Source organism: Oreochromis aureus, linkage group 2 (genome assembly GCF_013358895.1).
Source record: "Oreochromis aureus strain Israel breed Guangdong linkage group 2, ZZ_aureus, whole genome shotgun sequence".
NCBI classification, from domain to species: Eukaryota; Metazoa; Chordata; class Actinopteri; order Cichliformes; family Cichlidae; genus Oreochromis; species Oreochromis aureus.
Window position 1 is genome coordinate 20,898,418 of NC_052943.1, and position 16,166 is coordinate 20,914,583.

General features: G+C 36.5%; 2 protein-coding genes across 2 annotated transcripts; both read right to left on the reverse strand.

Annotated features, from left to right (window-relative positions):
• Positions 1–314: 314 nt before the first annotated feature.
• Positions 315–4,128, reverse strand: LOC116328915. The gene is made up of 6 exons (XM_031750810.2): positions 4,062–4,128; positions 3,603–3,932; positions 2,992–3,324; positions 2,782–2,907; positions 2,456–2,511; positions 315–2,364 (listed from the first exon to the last, which is right to left on the reverse strand). The coding sequence occupies exons 1-6, from the start codon at positions 4,102–4,104 to the stop codon at positions 2,239–2,241; spliced, it is 1,014 nt and encodes a 337-aa protein (XP_031606670.2). The 5' UTR covers positions 4,105–4,128; the 3' UTR covers positions 315–2,238.
• An 8,760-nt stretch (positions 4,129–12,888) lies between these two features.
• On the reverse strand, positions 12,889–14,633 carry LOC116328927. The gene is made up of 6 exons (XM_031750821.2): positions 14,584–14,633; positions 14,173–14,502; positions 13,708–14,061; positions 13,467–13,598; positions 13,295–13,332; positions 12,889–13,190 (listed from the first exon to the last, which is right to left on the reverse strand). Exons 1-6 carry the CDS (start codon positions 14,624–14,626, stop codon positions 13,065–13,067), a joined length of 1,023 nt encoding a protein of 340 aa, XP_031606681.2. The 5' UTR covers positions 14,627–14,633; the 3' UTR covers positions 12,889–13,064.
• Between the last annotated feature and the right edge of the window lie 1,533 nt (positions 14,634–16,166).

Consider the following 16,166-nt stretch of genomic DNA (forward strand, 5'->3'; position numbering starts at 1 on the left):
GCTATCAGCTCTCTATTAATATCAATATACACTGACCACAAATCACAAATCTCATGGTCTCCGTGTTTCCTTTGCTGACCTAGTTTCGGGCCACATGTTGTTTTGTCTGTATATAGTTTCACCTGGTGTTATTGTAAATAAACTTGTGACTTCTATTCTGACTTCAGCTTGTCTGCCCTGGGTCTGTTCTGCCCTTGTGACAACAAATTTTTGATTTGCAGTCACACAAATCCATCTCTCAGTGTCCCATTCCCCTTTTGCCCTTCTTGGAAACATCAGCAGATAGAAATACATTTCAAATTGATCTAGTTTTGTTTTATTTCCAGACATGTGGATACAAGATAGTAGTAAGTCTCATCATCAGAGGAGCTGAAATTCTTGCAATAAACACATTTCAGAATCAATAATTTTTATTCGGCCAAGGCCAAGTTTGTGCATACAAACAAGGAATTTGACAGCTCACTTTGCTCTCTGCGTGTGTGTGTGTGTGTTTAAGAAAACAAGTCACAGATGGTCTTTGACTAGTTCCATTAACTGCAACTAGGCTTGCCCCCTAGTTCCAGTTAATGGTGGAGTTAATGCTTCAGTTTACCAAGATATTTTGGACAATTTAATCCTCCCAATTTGTGGTAACAGGTTGAAGTTGGCTCCCTCGAACATGACAGCACACCAGTGGAAGAATTTGACGGACCTGCACAGAGTCCTGATCTCAACCCTATAGAACATTGTTAGGATGATCAAAGCAGAGGCTGCGAGCTGGAATGTCTTGTCCAACATCAAAGTCGGACCTCACAAATGCAGAGAAAAAAAATCCCCATAAACACACTCCTAAACATGTGGAAAACCTTCCCAAAAGAGTTGAAGCTGTTACAGCTGTAAAGCCTGACATTATATTAAATAATAATATAATAATAATAACTTTATTTATATAGCAGTCTTCACAGGATAAGTTCTTCACAATAATATAAATGTACGCAAAACAACACAATCATACAGCACAACTCTAGCTAAAAGCCAGTCTAAATAAATCAGTCTTTAGCTGCAACGTAAAGACGGAGGCAAAGCATTCCACAACCTGGGGGCCACCCTGTAAAAGATCCATCTGCTCTGGTCTTAAAACGTGTTTATGGTACTACCAAAAGCCTTTGATTAGATGATCTCAGGCTGCGAGAGGGAGCGTGGGGATCTAAAAGATCAGAGATGTAGGCAGGAGCATCACGATGCAGAGCTTTAGAAAGTCAGTACTAAGAACCCTGTAGATTAAAAATGACATGTCACTTCATATCTGTGTGAAAGCAGAAAAGTGAATGCTATTGGCAATTTAGTGTATGTAGTACAAGAAATATCTAATGTTAATTTTATGGAGCAAATCCTATGGCAAATCATTTAACAGACTGGGTTCATTTATTCAGAATCAAACATCTCAACCTCATGATTGTGCTCAGGGAGAAGTTAGATGGCAAATAGGCTGATTCGTATATAGCGCTTTTCTACTGTCCTGGAGCACTCAAAAACAATTATACAACATGCTTCATTCACCCATTCATACTCTAATGGATGGATCGGAGAACAACTTGGGGTTAGCACCTTGCCCAAGGATATTTGACATGCAGATTAGTAGATGTCCTGCTTTGCTTCCGGAGCTGCAGCCAGCCCCAAGTTAGAATAATACTTTACCAACTCAGTATGTAAATTTTCTATCTCAATCAACACCAATAGAAGGGCGAACTGCAAAGAATGTTCAACATATCCAGGATTACACCTGTACAAAGAGTTGCATCAGATAATGCAAACTAACAAGGACTATACAATCCATCTTTTTGTGGAAGTTAAATTGCTAAAAACTGAAATAAAAATTGTGAGCCTAAATAAATGTTGATAAGAGTAAAGTGTGAACGAAAGCTTATCCCAGCTCTTTTGTTATAGGCATTTGAATGTTGAGGTGGGGGGACTGATCGAACTATTAGGCTGAAATCACTGAATCACTGTGATGAAACCATCATGATAATATTGCACTACTGTAATACTATGTATACTCTGTATGTAATACAATGTAATACTATTCATTTGAATTGATTCATTATATTATAAACAAATAACCTGGAAAACAAGAACAGGAAAACACAATAGGAACAATGAATGTAAAGCATCATGTTTTTGGTAAAATTAGTAAAAAATTCTTTGTATTTGTTTATTTTCAATATAAAAGATCAGTGCTGTAACCCAACCGACACACTTTCACATTCTGCATTTTACTTGAGAGTACACACTTTCTTCAGTTTCCAGTTCACCCTTCTTCTTCTTTCCTCTTGTCGTTTTCCTTCCAGAGAATTGCAGTGCAGCATAGTTCAGTTCACCTTCAATCTATGTGAAATAATAAAATTCTTATAATCACATCAAGCTGTTAGAAATCATTTTAGTGAAGTAAAACATATGATGCCATCTTATTACTTACACTGTCATCCACAGCTTGGCTCAAGTCATCTTGCCTTGCTTGTGACGAGCTGTTTTCTGTGCATAATGGTGATGAAAGAGGAATATTATCTACTTGATTTTTATTTTTTAAAATTAGGTTTCTAACCTGGCTAAGTCAATAATAACTTATTGACCTTGATGGAGTCATATATAATGAGATGTGCATAATGTCAGCAATATTAATAAAAAAAAATGTATACAAAGATATGTAAATTTACTTTTACTAATCCTATTTCTTTGAAAGTTACTTTTAATGTTAAGAAGAGTGATATTATTATGATTTTTCATTTATTTTAAACCACTTACTTTTAATTTGTTCACATGCTGCTCCTGGAGTTCGGCAACAGATGAAAATAACATTAAGAACTAGAGAAATAACCAAGCAGATTATTGCTATCACCAGTGCAATAAATGCAGAACCTGCCGTTTGCGCTGCAAAACAAAGAAAACAAATTAAGAGTGATTCTAAAAGAGATTAATATTTATCTGATATGATATATTTCTATATAGTCATACCCATTTCTTGTTTAGTTCCATTTCCAAATAATATCAGCCCACATGTGGCCACAGCACAATAGTAAGTTGTAGCGTCAGAGGAGCTGACATTTTTAGAAGAGCGAAAAACACAACTCTGCTGAGCCTCAGATCTTTTCTCACATTCATGATGTCTGTTTCCTTCAGTGTAAATGATATCAGGATGAGATCCTTCTCTGAACCAGAACACATGGTGACCTCCTGGACATGTCTTATTTTCAGCGTCAGAAAATAGTGAACATTGAAGAGTCACTGAATTTCCTGCATGGACTGTCTTCTCCTGAACTACAGTGTAGTTTACTGTCTGGGTGTTTCCTGTTTAATACAAATGTGTTGACAAATGTGACAATAAAGCACCTTTTGAAAGCCTGAGAAAAATGGGTGTAATGCATGCTAGTCATAAAACTATTAAGAATATATTTCACTTAAAAGAATCATAAAGATCACTGCAAACATCTTAAATATAAATTGAAAGTTTAGTAGGTTTTCCAAAAATGCTTATTGGCATTTTAATTGTTTTTTTTTTTCACATATACAAGAGACAGCTTTAGCTGCTGAGAAAAAAAAATCACAAAAGAAGATCACATTATTACCTTTTACTAACAAATATGTTCCGGTCCATGTAGTATCTTGGAGCCACTCTGTGAACCCACAGTGATAGATTCCCTCGTCGTCTTGATTTGTTTTCAGAATGGTCAGGTTGCTGACATTTTTATCATAATTAGCTTTCCATCTTGAGTTATCAAACGCAGGTGCAAACTTAGGTGTTGCCGATTCTTTCAGTGTCCAGATAATTTTCAGTGTGTCACCAGCTCTCTGCTGGTACCAGTGGATATCTCTACGGCCGGTCTCAGTTTTGGGCAGAACACATGTAAAGGTGACAGGTCCCCCAAGTTGAGCTGTAGTTATTGGAATGAGTGCAGCTAAATTGAAACGAAAAATATAAAATCTAAAGCAGTCAACAACAATAAAAAAAAAAAAACTGAAAAAAGAAATGTAAGACCATCATACATATATGGAGAAAATACTTGATAGAATAAGAAAGCACTTACATACTCGATGAAGAAGAATCAGTGTAACCCAGAACAAAAGCATTTTGACAGTGTCCTCTGTTAGGGATCTAATAAGTATTTCTTTGAGTGTGTAGGAGGTGGAGGAGGTAACATGGACCCTCCATGTCATACTGTCACATACATCTGATTGGTTATCACAAAACATAGACTCAGAAGGCCACTTCCTGTGACATTGATCTTGCACAACAAGTCCTCAAACTAAGCTGATGCATCGCCCATTTCTTCCTATTATTGGAAACAATTCATTAAAATGCTCCTGAATTGCCAGATTGAGCAAAAATGTTTACTTTAGAAAGTGAATGTAGGATGGTGGCACAAACATGTATAACTACACCAGAGACGGGAGTTTGAGTCTTCTTTGAAGCAAATTTTATGCTTTAAACACATTTTCCACTTTCTAGGTCATTAGGTGTTCCACATTCTACACCATATCAAAGCAAAGACTCAATGTTTATTTCCAATGGCATTAGAGCGCATTAACTTTCAAACATAAATACAGCTCATAATAACCACTTGTCCAAGCAGACAAGCAAATAGTGACTCATCACACGCATTGCAAACAAACTAAAGTGACAAATTGGGATCTCTAACACGGGTAACTGGTTAAAACATTATTATGGAATTATTTCTAAAACTTTTAATATATTTACTATTTATATTATATTTTGGTGTGGTCTTGATTTGTGGAGATGTGTAGCGTTTCATTTGGTCTTGTTACCCCAAGAGTTAAGCTATTCCAGGTACTCACCCATGGCAGGTGTAAAAGAAGGTAGCTGATGAGTGTTGCTGTATTCATAAAGTCCTGCTGTAACAATTACGGATGCAAATAGGTAGATTAATTTTAGGTTACCCTTATATCTTTTTATTTAAACCTGATACCACCACCGGTCAAAGTGACATCTTGAAATGCAGTTTTTGGGAAAAGCTACAAATATTTTGCAGATTTGTCAAACACATCTTCAGCCCAGCAGGACAGAACATCTAAATAACTGCAGCAGGTTAGGTGGACTAGCTTAAAATTTGATCAAATCTGAACTTTGATTCCAATATCCTTTTGGATTTTTTAATTTTTGTCATTAAATAATGGGCACAAAAATATTTCTTAGACCTGTATACTTTAAATTGGCTCTTGAAATTTTTAGCATAAACTGTCATATCATCCTTTTATCCTATGAAACATTTGTGACACAGGGCAGGAAAAGCCAATCAAAGATGCAGACTGAGAGTTCCAGCTGTAATGCCATAAAGAACAGCCTGTTTGGCAATGGGCTTTTTATTTACTTACAATGAAATGTGCTATATAATGTCAATGTGCTTAACATAAAAGATGAAAACATTAAAATCTATTTAGGTCTACAACTCAACTCTTTAAAGCAATAAAAATAACCAAATAAACTTTACAAAGAAATAAAATTCAAGTTAACACACAAAATAAGTGTAAGCCTTTGGGAAAAAACAGGTTTTAAATAAGTTTTTGAAATTAGATCCATTAAAAAATACCCTCAACAGACTCTTGGAAAACATCTCCCTGTTCTCTAGGTGTGGCACTTTCTATTTTTCTCTGCTTCTTGCTACTCTGTCTTTCTTTTCCATTTCTGTGCAAGTGTTCAGCTGGGAGATATATGATTGGCTGGGTAGCTTTCTTTCATTAATGTAGCAGTGATGTCCATTTTCACATTTAAAATGAAGAAAACTGATATGATTGGTCATTATTATACAGAATAGATATATAAAATTGATTAGTAAACCAACACAGATGTACAACTAAATATGTTTTCATAACAACAGTGATCAGTGAGGTTTTACCATAAGGGTAATCATTTATGAATAACATACACTGTGAGTGGGAATTGATCTATATGCGTATTAAATGAAAACAATTCAAAAATCCAATACAGTTTGATGTCTTTACATTAAAAATTAAAATTAGCAAAGATAAATAAAAGAAATTATACTTGCATGTAAGTCTAAATGCTTTAACATTTAAGGAAACATAAAGTTACAAATGTAACTTTTGTGAATTTAGCTTGGTTTTTGCTGTGTCACATTTGTATTAAATTTGTCTGAAATTTTTGTTGAAAGAAGTTTTAACTTTTCAACCTTTGATTAAAAAAAAATCACATTTCAACTTCCTCTCAGCCAGTCTTATATTTTCAGTTTTTCCAGCTTCTTATAGTTCTTGAACTGCCTCTTTAAAGTTACTACTGCAATTCAGCCTCCAGCTGTCCATCAGAGAGGTACATCTCTAAGCTATACAGGATATCAAGCAATATATTTCAGCAGTTTTGTTCACTTGTTGTATGTCTTCTTTGATCTGACCCTGCCATCAGGTGCATGGCAGTCTTGGCCACAGAATCTTCACCCTGAATCACGTGTCTGTACCATCAGAGTCTGGCTTTGCACTTTGTGTATGAACCTGGATTCTGTGATACATAGGACTCTGGAAACTGTGGGTTTTATGAAAAAAGGGAACCTCAATTCAGAAGGGCCTGACTGGTATAAGTCACAAATGCACATCTCAAAACTGATAACCCATAAGCTGGACAGAAAATGGGGGAACACCAAGGCGTTTCCAGGCCAGCCGAGAGATATAATCTCTCCAGCATGTCCTGGGTCTGCCCCGGGGCCTCCTCCCGATGGGACATGCCCAGAACACCTCACCCAGGAGGCATCCTTAGATGTCCGAACCACCTTAATTGGCTCCTTTTGATGTGGAGGAGCAGCAGCTCTACTCTGAGCCCCTTCCGGATGCTGAACTTCTCACCCTATCTCTAAGGGAGAGGCCAGCCACCCTTCGGAGGAAGCCCATTTCCGCTGCTTGTATACGCGATCTCAATCTTTCACTACCCACAGCTCGTGACGATAGGTGAGGGTAGGGAGGGTAAATTGAGAGCTTTGCTTTTACTCTCAGCTCTCTCTTCACCACAACTGACCAGTACAGCGTCCGCATGATAGCAGCCACAGCACCAATCTGTTTGTCCATCTCCGACTCCCTTCTCCCATCACTCGTGAACAAGACCCCAAGATGCTTAAACTCCTCCACTTGGGGCAAGAACTCGTCCCCAACCCAGAGTGAGTTGTGATGACTTTTATGGGAAGTAATCAGAGTACTATAGAGTACAAGGGTGGGGCACCTGCAGGTCAGCCATTGCTGTATTGATGTGCAGAATGAACTGTAGATAAAATCAGGCTGTTCCTTGGTGCATGCCTATGATAATGGGGAAAGCCAGCAAGAGGAAATTTTACTGATTGGTAAAATAATTGAACTCACAGGATATTTAGTCATAGCTGAAATTATCAACACCCAGGAATTTTTCTAGAAAATGCACCTTTTCTGCCAGAAAATCGTTACAATTACAAATGTCTTCGTATATACATTTTTATTTCCTTTATGTGCAGTGTATCAACACAAAAACAGACAAAAAAAAAAGTTTCACACAGAAACTAAAAAACTGGGCTGGACAAAATTATTGGCACCCTCAACTTAATATTTGGTTGGGTGCTCTTTGGAAAAAAATAACTGCAATCAATCACTTCCAATAACCATCAACAAGCTTGCTCCATGTCTCAACTGGAATTTTCGACCATTCTTTTTTGCAAACTACTCAAGGTCTCTCAGATTTGAAGGGTGCCTTCTCCCAACAGCAAGTTTAAGATCTCTCCATAAGTGTTCAATTGGATTTAGATCTGAACTCATTGCTGGCCAGAACTCTTCAGTGCTTTGTCTTCAACCATTTCTGAGTGCTTTTAGAGGTAAGTTTGGGGTCATTGTCCTGCTGGAATACTTATGACCTTGAACCCAGCTTCCTGACACTGGGCCCTACATTGCACCCCAAGATTTCATGATGCCTTGCACACAGTCAAGGCATCCAGTAGCAGAGGCAGCAAAACATCCCCAAAACATCTGATCACCATCTTTGACTTTTCTTCATAGGCCTAATTCAATTTTCTGTAGACAGTAGAATGATGAGCTTTACCAGCTTTATCTGTCCAAAACTTGTTCTCCAAGACCGATTTTGGCATGTACATTTTGGCAAACTCCAGTCTGTCTTTTTTATGTTTCTGTCTCAGCAGTGTGGTCATTCCTTACAGATGTCAACAGATAGTTCAAGCTGACACAGTTGCACCCTGAGTCTGCAGAACAGCTTGAATTTATTTGGAAGTTAATTGAGGCTGTTTATCCATCATTCGAACTATCCTTTGTTGCAGTGTTTTATCAATTTTTCTCATCCGTCCACCTCCAGGGGGATTAGCTACAGTGGTATGTGTTGTGAACATCTTGATTATGTTGTGTACAGTGGACAAAGGGACATGAAGATCTCTGCAGATGGACTTGTAACCTTGAGATTGTTGATATTTTTTCACAATTTTTGTTCTCAAGCCCTCAGACAACTCTCTGTTCTTCTTTCTGTTTTCCGTGCTTAGTCTGGCACACTCAGGCACATTACAGAATGATAGAGTGAACTTTTCAACATTTTAACTGGCTTCAGGCCTGGTTGCTATATTGCCAGCTTCTTGAATGAAAAAAAAAAAAACTACTTTTTTTTTCATTCAAGAAGCTGGCATTTTTTTTTTTTTTACTTCAACCACAAAAGCATCAGGGAATATTGAACTACATCGTAAAAAGAAGACCCAAACCAAGATACAACAAATGGGTTTCGATTGTATTAATCAAGTTATTTACATTTCCAAGTTTGATAAAAGAATATTTATTAGTCATAGTTACTAGACATCGGTGTTAACTAGGCTGATAGCTGTCTACACCAAATAATAGAGGTACTGAACTTGACCTTTTGACTTTGACCTTTATATTTAATTCATTTATTCAAAATAGGTCTCTATGGCCTCTGGAATTGATTTTGATTAGAGCAATTTACACAACAGAAAAACATTGTTGGTATATTAAATCTAAACACTAGGTTGGAAGACATTCATATCCCCTGTAATCACAATACTATCATCATACTTGCTCTATTACTTGTCAGAGGAATGAAAGCAGCAGAATCCTAACACCAAAAAGTAATGCACTACATCTGAATTAAATGCATAGGTTTCCGAGAGACCTACTGTGCAAAAATAAAAAGGAACAAAAATCTAAAAATAAATAACTGGCACACGTGTTTACAGAACTTGAAATATTTTGCTTTGTGGCCTAATCACAGTCAACATATTCTGGACCACAAGCCATTGGTCTGACAATGAAGTTGTCACAAAAACCACAACATCACTTGTTCAACTTAAGCTGGAGGCAAGGCAGACGTTTGTGTGTTGGTTGCCACAGCCTGAGACCACGAGCCCTTTCTGCCCCTTCACTTCTTAAACTGACAAAGGAAAAAAGTTTATTTTTTTCATTATACAACCTGAACAAATGTAGAACTGATATGCGAATAAAAAAACATAATAAATCAAACAAATAAAGTGTTTAAAAACAAAACTATGCTCCCATCTCTCAAAAAGAAAGCAAGCAAAAACTGTCTTACTTTGTATAATCAGCTTTTTCTTTGCATGCAAAGCATTATTTGCAAAAAGAGACAAAGGAACATATATTCACAGTTACCAGTGATAAATGGTGGACACAAACACAGCTTTCGCTGAAAGGCCAACCGGAGAAATGCTTATGAGTACATACATACGTACATACAGTGGGATGCAAAAGTTTGGGCAACCTTGTTAATAGTCATTATTTTCCTGTATAAATCCTTGGTTGTTACATTTTAAAAAGTCAGTTAAATATATCATATAGGAGAGACACACAGTGATATTTGAGAAGTGAAATGAAGTTTATTGGATTTACAGAAAGTGTGCAATAATTGTTTAAACAAAATCAGGCAGGTGCATAAATTTGGGCACTGTTGTCATTGTATTGACTCCAAAACCTTTAGAACTAATTATTGGAACTCAAATTGGCTTGGTAAGCTCAGTGACCCCTGACCTACATACACAGGTGAATCCAATAATGAGAAAGAGTATTTAAGGGGGTCAATTGTAAGTTTCCCTCCTCTTTTAATTTTCTCTGAAGAGTAGCAACATGGGGGTCTCAAAACAACTCTCAAATGACCTGAAGACAAAGATTGTTCACCATCATGGTTTAGGGGAAGGATACAGAAAGCTGTCTCAGAGATTTAAGCTGTCTGTTTCCACAGTTAGGAACATATTGAGAAAATGGAAAACCACAGCCTCAGTTCAAGTTAAGGCTCGAAGTGGCAGACCAAGAAAAATCTCGGATAGACAGAAGCGACAAATGGTGAGAACAGCCAGTCAACCCACAGACCAGCACCAAAGACCTACAACATCATCTTGCAGCAGATGGAGTCACTGTGCATCGTTCAACCATTTGACGCACTTTACACAAGGAGATGCTGTATGCGAGAGTGATGCAGAGGAAGCCTTTTCTCCGCCCACAGCACAAACAGAGCCGCTTGAGGTCTGCTAAAGCACATTTGGACAAGCCAGCTTCATTCTGGAATAAGGTGCTGTGGACTGATGAAACTAAAATTGAGTTATTTGGGCATAACAAGGGGCGTTATGCATGGAGGAAAAAGAACACAGCATTCCAAGAAAAACACCTGCTACCTTTTTTGTGGTGCCCAAATTTATGCACCTACCTGATTTTGTTTAAACAATTATTGCACACTTTATGAAAATCCAATAAACTTCTTTTCACTTCTCAAATATCACTGTGTCTCCTATATGATATATTTAACTGACATTTTTTATTGTAACAACGAACGATTTATACAGGAAAATAATGACTATTAACAAGGTTGCCTAAACTTTTGCATCCTACTGTTTGTTTCTGTTTCACTCTCTTCTTTATTATCAGGAAGTTGGTCTTGCAGTACTTTTTTATCTACTTTAAAGAGGCAAGTGGAATAAAACTATAACTGTTGTAATAATATGTATAACTGAACAGCTTATAAGAGCTGTGAAACAGGAAGGAACAAGTGTACATCACACTGTGACAGTTTTTCCTTTTCTGTGGTTTTTGTTAGCTGCTGGTAGAAGAGGGGGGTGCTAATCATTTATCCCTTCCTGGTATCCATGGCAATGTCTTCAAATGTTTGCTATATTATTAACCATACTTTTGAAGTGTTATTTTCCTACACACCTCACTTGTATAGTTGGTGATAGGTGGTTGTAAATGCTTGTTGCTTAAAATCACAAAAAATAAACAATATTTGTGCTCTGCGTGGCATTAAAGTAAAACTAAATCATTTTGGTTGGTCTATATAAAGAGTCTTGTAGGTGCTTTGTCATGTCATATCCTGTTGAAGGGCACAGTGAGCTCTGTTCTCAGTAAACAGCTTCAGTGTTTGGTCAAAGAGTGGAGAAATGGCCCACCAAAGCCTTTGTCTGTCAGTGTAGTTGTTGCATGTGGCTTTGCTTGTTTTGTGTTTTTGTTAAGAGAACAATGCAGAGGGCCTTAGAAAGTGCTTTTAGATAGATAAAAGATACAATGTTATTCACTTGATTTTATATTTTTAAACATTTCTAAACAATGACAACCACATTAAATGTCAAACTCAAAAATGTTTCATGTGTGGAAAGTTGTGCTGGACCAAACACATTTGTCTGCCAGGAGCTGCATGCTGTTAGTTCAACACTGCCACTTCATCAGGTACACTTGTTCACTCTAGCTGAGCTCCAAAAGATATTTGGCATGCAGACTTAAGCAGCCAGGGATCTCATCACCAACCTATTGATTATTAGATCTCCTGACTACAACCACCTCTAACAATTCCCACTTTGTTATAAGGCTTTTGGATGGTGGCGTCAGAATTTGTCTTTAAAAAACAAGTGTGGATCCATCCTGCCTTGTATCATTGGTTCTGGTTGTTTAATGTTGTGAAGGATATTTTCTTAGAACTCCTAGTAATAACTGAGCATTGCTTAAACACCACACAGCCTACTTAAATATTGTTGCTGATCATGTCCACCTCTTTATGACCAGCGTATCCATTTTATGATGGATGCTTCTGGCAGAATAATCTGCTAGATTCAAACAATCTCAAACCTGTCTCTTGAAACTGTCAATGAGTTTACTGTGCTCAAATGGTCGTGACTGTCACCAGATCTTAATCCAATGAATACCTGTGGGATGGATATGGATGTACAGCTAACAAATCTCCAGTAACTGCTTCATGCTATCATGTTAATACCAAAGCACCAAAGTCTATGAGGAATGCCTGCAACAGCATCTATACGGGGTAATAAATAAGAATAACTGGAATAAAGACAGTTTGGAAAGCAACTTAGTGCTAGTAAGGTGTAACTAATTAAACCGCCAGTAAGTCCTTTGGCAAAACCACTGTCTGTCTGCAAGTTTCAGTTTCTGTTACGTTGTCTCTAACTGGACATGGTATGAAGCCAAAAATATAAAGGCTGTTCTCACAACAACTGTATCTCTTAAGCATCAGTTATTGCAGTGATATATCTCATGTGCTCTCTATACTATGACAAAAAAAATGCACAGGAGAAGTAGTAAAACTGCTAAGATTTATGTTAAGATTAAGAAGGCTCTACAACTTCCACTATTGGCCATGCTTAAAGCTGTGGTTGAGAGGAAGTCACTGAACAGTCTGCTCTACATCTTTAATAATACATAAAAATAAAATCAAAGAAATTAAAAGGGTGCTCTTTTAAGAGAGAGCATGAGAGAGAGAATGAAAAACATGGAGGACAATGTGGAAATGAACAGAAGGAGCATAGTTTTATTATTATTTATGTTATTATTAAAATGGCTGCCTAACTTTTCAGAGTTTTCTGAGATTAAAATGAAATTAAAATCACAATACTAAATACAAGGCAAAATCTGCATATTACACAATATATTGTTATAATATATTGTTCAAATATTACATTAGCATTTTCAGAAGTGAAACAGAGGCCCTGTGGTGTTTATGGTGCTACATTTTCCCACATATTTTCAGAAAAGCTCAGGTTTTAGTGATTAGCATTTTCCACAGGTGAATTGTTGATCTGCTACAAATCTCTCACACCAGTGTAGACTGTCTTTTCCTCTGCTTTCCTGGAACTCCTTTGCTCCACTTTGTCAGTTTTTCTCCAGGTGAAAGTTGTTGATGAATAAACCACTGAATCTTCAACTGTCTGTAGAAAAATTGAACATATATCAACACTAAATGTCTTGACTATAAATGTATAGAAGTATTTACCTATTAATTTCCCCATTACTTTTCTGACATACACCCTACCTGCTGACTCTGCTCCTCACCACTGACTGTTCCAACATCTGTTTGAAACACAGAAATTTTAGCTAAAAGATGCTTTAGGCTGACTGAAACAAACCAATAATATGAAACATATGACATTAGTTTTTGCTAAATACTTTTAGATCAGACTGACGAAAGGGGAAAGTTGTATTACCTTTGCAACAATTAAATTTTTTCTCCTTGATGGTATAAATGAGGAAGGCGATAACAACCAGACTTGTAACCAAAACAGCACATAACAGAAAGATGGCTGTATTGGCCTTCTGCAAATTCCATGTGGTGAGTGCTAGAAAAATACATGCACCGTGGAATATGAATTTCGGTAACATTAAAAGCTGATATCAGTGCATAATAATCTATTCAAAAATAATTAATAATAAAATTCTAAAATTTACCTGTAACGTCCAGTCTTATTCCATTACCAAAAATGATATGTCCACATGTGGCCACAGCACAGTAGTACGACCCGGCATCATCAGAGCTGACATTCTTGGAGAAGCTGTAGACACATTTCTGTGTGAAGGAAGCCTCTTGAATCTTCTCACATTTATCACTGTTTTCATTTGTATAAATTACATTAGGATGAGATTTATCAGATCTAACACTGAACCAAAACACACTGTGATTTCGAGGACATGTTTTGTTCTCAGAGTTAGAGAGAACTGAACACTGCAGAGTCACTGGGTCTCCTGGATGGACATGATCAGATGGAAACACTTGAATGGTATCATTGATAGTTGGTTCTAGTTCTGGAAAATATAAAAGAAGAAATAATTAACACATTCTACCCACTTTTTAACTAACAAAGAAAGAAAAACTAAAATTCACGTTGAAAAAAACCCCAAAGTAATTCAATTCACCTTTAATTCTCAGAAATGTTCCCTTTAAAAATGTCATAGCAAGCAGTTTAACTTTTATGCAGTAGTAAAGACCAGTATCACTTTGATTAACTTCAGTTATTTCCAGAATAAATGTTCCAGGTTCTTGTTTTGTTGTAATATGAGGAGTCTTGTTAACACCAACATAATCAAAGGCAAATGTTCCTCCCAAGAATTCAGGCCAGCTTCCAGAAACAATCCTGATCCAATACAAGGTTGCTTCATAATCAGATGTCGGGCGCGCACATGTCAGAGTCACATTTTCTCCAGCACCAATAGTCTTTGTTCCAAAGAACAGATCATCTGTGCACCCTGAAGATAAAATGAAGCAGATGAGTTAACAATAAATTTCTGGAGTTAAATTGGAAAAAAAAAAGCTGACTCTAAACTTACAACAAACTTTGAAGCTCAGTAGTATGCAAAATATGATCAGCATTTTCTGATTAATCCACTTCTAGTTCATTTCCATTTAAGCATACTATAGCAAGCGGTATCTTAATATAATCACATCAAATGGGAGGGAACAATTTCAGAACAATCCGATTGGCTGTTCGTCATGTTGGTGCTTTGCTGTACTACCACAGTGGAAATAATATCAACCATCTTTCCGGTCTAAACAACTGAAACAACACCAACAGCACAGTTTTCTTTATGGTGGGTTTCTGTAACTCACACGAAGTGAACATGAGAGATGATATAGTGACTAAAACATTATAAAACTGCCTGTAAATTTCCAAAATACTTTGACTTAATCCTAACTAATATGGTTAAGCTGTGTACCATAGATCACCTTTATTAACTTTGATAACATAAATTAGAGGCCGTAGTGTTCTAAGCTTCCAAAATGTATTTTAAGGTTGAGCCGTGATTAGCATTAAGGTTAAGCTTAAAGTTATAAAACTACTACTTACGGTACTTATACATTTATTATAATTTTATTATTTATCATTTTAAATGGTACTTCAGGACTTTAGTAATGCAAAATAAGTCATAGAAATAATTGTCAAAAACACTTCAAAAAAACATCTCAAATGCCAATTATGCTAATTTCTTTCATAAATTACATCAACATACGTATATATTTGAGTGCAATTAAGTTCAGTGTGAATGGATTACCAATGATGACCAGTTTAATTCCACTTACACATGTACTACAAAAGTAGATGTCCATGCTACAGTATTGCTTCATGCTGTTGTTAAAGCCATATGGTCAATCACAATGAGAAATGGCAAGAAATAGTGGTGGTGGATGGTCGTTATTTGATGAACATGAGTTACTCTAGCCATTTGCCAGGTGGCATGTATAATTTAAAATTATGGATATGAATGAGACTTTATCATTAAATAAAACTGACATGCTGTTTCATGAGGGGCATAAAGGCTGAAAACAGGTCAATTTTGCCCATTGGTAGGTGGTTTCCAAGCAAAGAGAGAGTTTCATAATATATCATGCATAATTTACCTTTAACAGTGACAAATCAGATGTTATTTTTGTGAAAGAAAAATGATAGCATGCTTTAAATGGTACTAAAGGTGCATAAATGCTAAAAAAAAAAAATGGTCATCTTAACAAGTTGCTAGGTAGTTGCTAGGCAACATAATGATATCATAATTTCTGATATAGTTAGGAATCTTCATGGGCAAAAGATGTACCACATTGTGAAGTTTAATTGCTGAACTCTGGATGGTCTGAAAGAAGTGGCTTACCACTTACCCAGTTCACTTTGATAAAAATACAAATAATTATTACCTATTACCTAAACTGCTATTTGATCTTTGGCACATACAGTTCAGTCAGTTAGCTCTCTGTAATTCTCTGAGACAATCCTGTGGTCACATCTTCTATGTACACATAGTCATGTGTATATTGACTGCTACAAACACAAAAGGTAATAACTTACAATTATAGATTGTGACTTTTTCATGCCTTACATCTTCTTTTTGCATGTTCTCACAACAGTACTTGCACCGGAAAC

Excerpts from the sequence above, each read along its gene's own strand:
- LOC116328915 (XM_031750810.2), bottom strand. The coding sequence starts at position 4,104 with ATGCTTTTGTTCTGGGTTACACTGATTCTTCTTCATCGAGTAT. Across the intron at positions 2,512-2,781 it reads AGCATGTGAACAAATTAAAA|AAAACAGCTCGTCACAAGCA; the intron begins GTAAGTGGTTTA and ends CATTATGCACAG. Across the intron at positions 2,365-2,455 it reads GCCAAGCTGTGGATGACAGT|ATTGAAGGTGAACTGAACTA; the intron begins GTAAGTAATAAG and ends TATTTCACATAG.
- LOC116328927 (XM_031750821.2), bottom strand. The coding sequence starts at position 14,626 with ATGCTGATCATATTTTGCATACTACTGAGCTTCAAAGTTTGTT. Across the intron at positions 14,062-14,172 it reads AACATTTCTGAGAATTAAAG|AACTAGAACCAACTATCAAT; the intron begins GTGAATTGAATT and ends TATATTTTCCAG. Across the intron at positions 13,191-13,294 it reads GTGAGGAGCAGAGTCAGCAG|ACAGTTGAAGATTCAGTGGT; the intron begins GTAGGGTGTATG and ends ATTTTTCTACAG.